Genomic DNA, 8,535 nt, shown 5'->3' with positions numbered 1-8,535 from the left:
TTAAAAAGGAGCTCTGTTAAGGCTGAAATTTCTAGAATTAAATGCTGAAATTAAAAACCCTTATAAACTGAGACTGTTTTCTGTATTATCCTCATATTTGGGTTAATTCTTCATTTGATATGGATTCTCATAGCAGTAGAAGATCTGCTCTGTGTGCACAGTTTAGTCTGAACTCAGTGAAAAACAAAGAGTGGGAGAGAGGAATTAAAACCAAAAACGTCAGGGGTTAGATGCAAATAAACTGTTCAGCTGCTGCTTCAAACATAACCGTCACTAATTAGTACCAGCACAGCAGAATGGACTGAGCAGCTATTTGAAAGAAAGAAGGGGAGTGGCACCTGTTAGTGCATAGAAAGGGCTTCATCTAATTTTTGAGTGTTTATTTTCAGCAGTGTTAAGAGCAGCCAGACATGTGACTTTGCATTCTCATTCTCTGCTTGTCCTTCTTTTAACAGTCTGTTGTCTGTCTCACAAGCAGCTCCTGAGAAGGTATTTTTAATCCATTGTCCTTTTCATGTTTAGGGATTTCAAGACTGTTAGGGCTTTTAGTAATGTAGTTGTTTATTTAGTTTCACGTTGCTATATAGTCATTCAAATACTTAAAATTTATTTCCAGACAAGTAAGTTCTTTGTAAGTTCAGTGCTTTTTTTTTTCCTGGCTTACTTTATGTCCAGGCTAGTAGTTTGATCTGCAAGGTCAGAAATAATAACATGGAAAAAAAAGAATACAGATCAATTCACCTCACGTGAACATTTTGATTCTGATCTTATGTCTTTAATTTGATGTTGGTTTTGGTAACTGGTGCATTAGATCAAGGCTGGATGTAATACATGACTCACGTTCTTTATTGTCAAAGGACAAACTACTTTTGCACGTACTTATGCCATAACTTTCTTAAATATTACGATATTGAGCTTTCTGTAAGTCATATATTTTTGTCAAAAGGATTTCTTGTCTTTTTCATCTATCAGTTATTGCATCATATGAAACTTTCCAACCTTGAGCTCCAAGCTCTCTCCTCTGTGCGTTCAGCATGCGTGTTGGGTATGTTAACACGTGCAGCAGGCTCTGGGTCAAGTTACGTTTTCTGTTATTTTGATCATTCCAAATTGGATGGAGTTGAAATTGAGATACAATAATGACACTAGTTAACTGCAAACTTTTCATCGGTCTTACAGAAATTTGATACAGAGTTGCTAAATCCTTCTGTAGATCTAGTGTGAATTAATGGATCCTAAGCTAAGGCTCCCAGAGAGCCTGCTGGCACCAACTGGATTTTAATTACATCCCACACATTGGTTTAGTTATTCTTGTAGCAGGTAAAATGAGTGGTACAAGTTAATTCTTTCAGATTATAGAAAGAAAAAGAAAGGCATTGATCCTCTTTTCAGACAAGGAGAAAAAAAAAGTTTTGTACCTTTAATTTTTTCCAAGGGAGAGTGGCGAAAGGTGTATAGATGATGGAAGAAAGGAAGGCAATGAAAGGATACAAAGAGGCAAAATAAATAGTTAATACGAAAAGAAGTAGTGTGAGGAAAGAAAAATTGTGTTGGAAAAAATTAACTGGAAAGTGTATTGTGTTTTATAAGTAGGAAAAATTAAGATGGAAAACATGAAAACAAATTATGTGCAAAGGGAGAAAAAGTAAAATGAGCAAAAGGGGAAAATATAATTTTGAATTGAGAGGCGAGGTGAGTGTATATGCTATTCTAAGTCATTTCTGACTAATAATCGGGGGCAAATATATGTTTGTACACAAATACTTGTTAACAAAAATCACATCACAGTGATCAACAATGTTACCAAAAACACAGGTAAGGGTTATCAAGGTTTAATTTATGTAACCCTTCATTTCTATGTAATGTATTTCCTTTTAAAAGTTCAAAGATACAGTAAACATAAGGGTTTTACGTGACTTAAGTTTGCTATTTTTCATGCAAAAAAAAAATCAAAGCCAAAGATTGAACACAATGAATTCTTTCTTAGCATCTTAAATTAAGAGACTGATAAACAGATTAATTGTATCAAACTGAAAATTGATTGTATGAAGTAGTGTTGTTGCCCTTAGGCATTTCTCAGTGCAGGAAGCCGAGAAAAAAACCAGTCTTCAGTAATGCTTGTAGACGCCAGTGGCTGGTCAGCTGCTGATCCCTTGCCATGTCGACTGCAGAGCAAAACACTTGCATCCTTCTAGAGCCCTTTTTCTGTCCTTCAGTTCTAATTTACCGTCAACTATCGTCGCTTTACCATGGACATTCTGAAATTGGCACTGGGGGCTTGACATAAAACCACAAAGGCAACTGAATTCCTAGTTAAAGCTGAAACTTCACTCTCGATTCCCTTGGTTGTGGGGGTGCTGTGGAGGATGTGGGAACACCCAGCATTTGGAGCCCTGGCTGCACTCACACACAATGGGACAAGTTAAGGATGGAATTTCAGCCCAAGCCTTGCCCTTAATGCCGCATAGCTCTTTGTGGTTTGATTTCTTCTTATATGGCACAGTTAAAGACAGAAATAAGACAAGTCAATCTCAGAATTATTTTAAATTATGCTTACAAGAGTCTTGTGCAAGCAATAGTAATAGATTCTTCACACCCATTGCCTCTCAGAAATTTGAATTTTTGTTTCCAGCATACTTTGAGTTTGCAGTGTTGGAAACTGCTGAGGTGTTAGATTACAGATGCCTTAATATCTGAAGTTCAGCCTTAAATACATAATTGTTTCCTACAGTATACCTGTCTTTACTTGAAGCTCGCTTTGTGGAATAAGAATTTAAAAGGAAAGCTCTGCTTTTTGCCCAGTGCATGCATTTTTATGAGCAAGATGAGCTTGGACAGTGTTTTTAGAAATGTCAGGAATGTCAAATCTTTTTTATCTGAAGGACTTCTTGGATGACTCAGGAAAGTACTTGGAAATTAGTCAGGATTTAATTGAAGCGGGAAGGATGCTGAACTGTTGAGAGAGAGCTTGCTCCCCTATGCACACTTCAGATTGCTACTTCAAAAGAAGATCAATCTTAATTTTCTTCATAACATAATTTTTATTTAAACTTTGGTTAGGCATTTGGAATAGTGATTAGAATAGCTACTCAGTCATTTATCTCTTCTTGGAACAAATGGGGAGAAATCTATTTTCAAAAAATCCATAGCTTTCTACTTCTTCCCATGTATTTCCATCCTTTACCAACTGTCTTCAGTGGGTCTGGCAATCCCTGAAGACACGGAGAGATAGGTGTCACTGAAGGAAACAATGGTGAAGGAAAGGGACACGGTTTTTAAAAGAACATGTAGCTGCTCTGGCTGAGCTTGTGCTCCTGTCCAGAGGGGTCAGAGTGCTCCTTGCAGACTCTGAGTTTCACATACAGTGACACAGTGTCAGGAATTTGGCAAAAGCTTTTAAAACAGAGTAGGAGAGAGCACAGCTGATGCATTTTGTCCTGTAAGGTTTCCTTATCTCATTTGTGCTAGTATTTGAAGCTGATTTTCATAAGAAGTTGCCAAAGTTGTTTTGCAAATCAGAGATGCTAGTTTCAGGAAAAGAAAGGGGTTTAATGAATCCACAGCCACACATCATTGTAGTTGTGTTGGGGTATGTTATTTTCCAAATACAAGGCATTCTTCAGAGTTAATATGTGAACTTGTACCTGTCTATTTCACTTAAAATTGTGCATTGCTGAAATTCAGTGCTTTGATATCAGTAACAAGATTGGCTTTAGACAGAATTCAGACAAATACTGTAAGACTTAAGAAACTTGAAAATTCAGCTGGTTTGAAGATGTTGTAGGATTAGCTTTTTATTTCTTGTCTAATCTTTTCTATTTTTTATTTGTGCAGAGAGATTGCTTTTCATTCCATAATTTTAGTTAAAGGACAACTGTGAAGCGATTTCCCATTTTTTTTTCAAATTTGCTGTCAGTCAAAAATTGTTCCTGTTATTATGAGAATATGATTTTCCTAAGAATGCTGCATGTTAATACCCAGCAACTCTGAACTATTCATTTGGTATTTGCAATGTCTGTTAAGTCTTGTTGACTAAGCAGTTACAGAGTCACTTGTCCTCTAAAGTTTTAAAAAGAATGAAGCTAAAGTTCTTGCTGCATTAGTTACTTTTAAACAGTGTTTTCCAGAACTCACAGATCTGAACAGCACCAGTGCACTTGTGTTGTAGGCCATGATGAATCTCTGTGCTGTGTAAGAAGCTTAAAGTGGTGAGAGTGGTACAAAAGGGTTCTATCTAAACAAAATCAAATCTTGGCTTCAGATATTTAGAAGTAGCCCTCATTTTCCTTCCATATCAGAATAGGGCTGTTTTAAATCTAAATTATGAGTACTTGAGGTTTTTTCTTGTTGCTGGTCCCTTCCTCTCACTTCATTGAAACCCGAAGTTTGAGGGAAGCAAGCATGCTACTAGGGAAAAGTAAAATTTTCTATAACAAGGCGCTTGTATCGTTCATTGAAATACTTTAATAAGTCCTTAAGATGTGATGGTAATAATAGTTCCTTGATTACTGTTCAAATATGCACAGTGTGTGTTCTGAATTTTAGAGTTTCTTGTTTTCCAGTTGTCGCTATCTCTGAAATCCCAAAACATAAACATCTCTGTTTCACTGTCTGTGTCCTCTCTTGTTGCCAGTAAGTGCTGTTACTACTGGTCAGTGTGTAGTCAACTGCTATGATTTCAATCCTGAGTCGCTCAATATTGAAGGGGAGAGGGTGAAGTTGGAAGTTTTTTGTTTGCTTGACTAGTTGAATCTTTGGGTTTCGTGATAGGATCTGTGACTCTTTTGTTGGTGTTTTCATAGGCCTGTACTTAAGCTAGAACATCATTATTCTCTCATCTTAGGAGTTGCTCCACAACTTTATAATTAACTTCAGGACTGGGTCATTTGCACTGAGGCAGAGCACATTTCAGCCTTTGCTGAGCCAGTCACTAGCCTCGCAAAACTGTTTGCTGTTTGGTAGGTTTAGTTCTTTTTGTTGCACTAGCGAGCTGAATTGGGCTCAGAAAGAGTACAACAAGTAGCAGAGCCGGCAAACAAGGAGGGACAGGACCACACACCCAAGAGCAGGGGACTGGGAAGCAAGAGCACCCTTTGGTGACAGCAAGCCATTAATTTGGCTTGTGTGTATTGTTAAAGCATGATCTCAGTGAAGCCAGGAAATATTTTGAGTGTCATATAAGCGTGTCATGCATTAAGACCATGCCATAAAAGCTTTAATTCCTGGTAGTCTCTTGTTGTGGCTACTCACAAAATCCTGAGCTTATTCAAGATTAGGTATAGGATTCTTTCTAATTACAGCTGTGGTCTACAAATGCAGCAGTTTTTCTGCATGGCTCTTTTTTTCTTTATTTTTCAGAAGGGAGATGTCATTCATGCAGAAGTGGATGAAAGATTGTCTCTCCGAAAGCACCGCTTCATGCATTTTGCATCATTGGAATATGAAGGAGAATATTACATGACACCAAGAGATTTCTTGTTCTCAGTAATATTTGATGAAGTTGAACGTAAGTTGTTTTGTTATCATTGTATTTGTGAAGGGAAAGAAATTTGCAGGTCCCCTTAGAGATGGAATTTGCAAATCACTGGGATAAGGTCCCATCTTACAATAATCAGCAGAAGCCAATATATAAATGTTGTGCATACAGATTGTCACAGACACCATTACCCTTTACAGAAGTGAAGGGAGGCTGATGATTTAGAAATCTGGTGACTTGATGATGACATCTCTGTGTAATTTGTATGTCTGATCAGTATGTAGTTCCTCAATTACTTACATGCCACAGAAAATAGAAGGAGTGTAATATAATAGTGTTCATACCATTCCTGGCCCTGTTATCTGTCTATCCACTTCACCAGTAAGTACTCTATGACCTTTTTTCTTAGAAGAGGCAGTGATGGGAGTGAGTTGAATGAGAGTAATGAAGCACAGAGTTCAGCTCTAGGTTTCTGGTTTCAAATCTCCTGTGATTTATACAAAACCTAGTTAAGAGCAAATCAAAATTGTATGCATATTTTTTTAAAAAGCACTTTGCTTTCTGAGGAGAAGGTAGGGACAGCACACAAAAAGTGCATAGGTTGTTGTCCTCCTTTTCTCCTAGTTTTCTGGCCTCATTAACTCTGCTCCATTCCTTAAGCTTATTTTGTCTTTGTATCATCATCTGTAATTTCCATGTTACAGTAATTTTTTTACATTATATGGTTTTTTTCTCAAATCGTGATTTACAGTTTTCTCAGTATTTTTTTGCTTTAGAAAGATTAGGTTCCTCAAGTTCCAGAGAGAACTGTCACTCAGAGAACAAATACTCTCTTAGTACCTCTGCTGAGGGAGAGAGGGGAACATCCCAACTTTAATAGTTGTTTGCTGCAGTCTAGCAAAAGCCATTCATAGCCTGGGATGCTCTGTCAGCTACCAGCAAATGTCACAGAGACTTGAGGATATTGAACAGGAAATGCACCAGGGAATTCAAGATACTGTGGAAAGGAAGAATCAGACCTGTGACTTTGATTCACATCTGTGAAAAACAATGGGCAGAACAGTTTGCTGAGCTGCAAGTGGTCAAAGAATAGGGCACAAGTATCTGTAATAAAAGAAGTTTCTTGTGTCTGTGAAAAATCTATTGGTGATAAGGATACATGGATTCACTGCTGACACACAATTTCTAATATTAAACAAAGCTGAATATAAGTCCTTTATGACCTTGAAAGTCATGGAGATGCTAAAAATATTGCATTTTTTTAATGCATGGCTGTTAGAGTTCTTTCCCCTTCAAAACTGAAATCGTTACATTAAAAACCTAGAAGGGATTCTATTATTTTGAGTTTTCCAGCCTGAAATACAGTGAACACACAAATTTTTAATTTTGAAGGTGTGGATTTCAGACACTTGTCTGTGAAAACAAGGTTAGAGAAATGAGTGTTTTCCAGTCTTTGCAGTTCATACATATTAATTGGTTACTCCAACTATAATCGTACACATGCAGATTTTTAATGAAGTGATATGCGGCTAACATGGATTTGTAATGCAGCCAAGTTAATTTCAGTTACTTTGCTAATATGAATAGGAAATGGCATTAAGCAGAAATGAATAAATAATGACAAGAAAAAAATCTTTGCACTAATGCATATTTAGCATTTCAAATTGAGGTCAGGCTTGCAGAAATAGCACCATAGACAATTAATAGAAGAATGTTAATACTTGAATCTAATGTTCCTAAACACTTTTTTTAACCTTCATTGCTGTGGATTCTTTGGCCAGTAGCATAAACACAATGATAAGCAGTTCTCTTGAAGTCATATTGCTTGGGATTTTAGGTTTTCATGTGACTGCAAACAGACGTAGAATTTAATAGCAGAGAAATATGGTGCTTGAAGTATTGTAAAAGCAGTGGTTTGTTCATCATGTTTAGAAGAGTTTCATACAAGGAAAATAAACAGATTTATCTCAAGTGTCTGTCCTGGTATATCCAGAGCAGATCAAGATAGTGAACTTCATAGCAAAGCAACAGTTATTTTTGGAAACCATCTACTTATATAATAAAATTAATTCCCTTTCACCCTGAACAGTGCCTTTAGATAGGAAAACAAGCACGCCACCACTTATCCTAGGAAGCCCTTCACTTATTGCATGCAGAGATGTAATTTTAACACGTGATCCTGCATACAAATGGTGAGTCTTATAATGCTGAACCTCAAGCTGTAATGATTTGGTCATTCTCTACCTCTTTTTGATTAATTGCTAATAAAGAAAAAAAACACCTCTCTGAGAAATTTGAAGCGCCCTGGCAGTAACCATTTATCTTCATAAATATTTGCTTGCAGTTTGCCAATTGCATGCTGTTCATAATAATATGGAAGGCTTAGAGCTGTTCTAAAATTTCGTTTCTGCTGTCTTATTTTTACTGACTATATGCAGGAACATATGACATATGACCAACCTCACAAGCAATTTAGTTACGTACACCAAGAAGTGATCACAGCATTCTGTTCCTATTCAGAGATAAACACTCCCAAAAGAGAAAAAGGCAAGCGAAAAGGGGGATGAGAAGCAGCTCTGGGTTGGGAATAGGGGTCCTTGGCCAACAGTTTTTTGCCCATGGGTGGTTGTCATTGGAGAATTACTTTGAAATCTCCTGTTAGTTTTTAAACATGATTGAATTGAGTAGAAAGTAAATGTGGTGTTGTGTAAACCGGATGAGTTGTTGGTGTTAGATCAAAAGTGCTGATGTTAGAAAATACCAAAATATTTTAGCTATGTCCAGATTGTCAAGTGAATTCCTGTACGCAGTTGGATGGAATTTATTACTGAAGCAAAAATCTTAGGTGTGCCCTTTGACAAAGTTGCAAAACATGCAATAAATTATGATTTATTATAGAACACTTTACCAGATAAGAAAACAGATGAACTGTACTGCAAATATATCAGCTGTCATCCAGCCTAAGTGATCTTGAACCCTGCTTGATAGACCTTAGTTCACTAGCTCTGGTCATTAGTTTGCTGGTGGTTGGGTTTCTCTATTATTCATTTTCTTTAAGG

At 36.9% G+C, this 8,535-nt stretch overlaps 1 protein-coding gene across 1 annotated transcript in view; it reads left to right on the top strand.

Moving 5' to 3' along the window:
• The first annotated feature begins 5,331 nt into the window (after positions 1-5,331).
• Positions 5,332-8,535, top strand: part of MICU2 (mitochondrial calcium uptake 2) — a 61,448-nt gene continuing 58,244 nt past the window's right edge. Inside the window, exon 1 of the mRNA XM_009081494.1 lies at positions 5,332-5,506. Coding sequence (XP_009079742.1) covers positions 5,332-5,506 — 175 coding nt within the window. The remainder of the gene's footprint in view (positions 5,507-8,535) is intronic.

Source organism: Acanthisitta chloris, unplaced genomic scaffold, assembly GCF_000695815.1.
Source record: "Acanthisitta chloris isolate BGI_N310 unplaced genomic scaffold, ASM69581v1 scaffold5269, whole genome shotgun sequence".
NCBI classification, from domain to species: domain Eukaryota; kingdom Metazoa; phylum Chordata; class Aves; order Passeriformes; family Acanthisittidae; genus Acanthisitta; species Acanthisitta chloris.
Note: the sequence above shows the minus strand (reverse complement) of the source record. Positions and strands in the feature narration are given on the sequence as shown.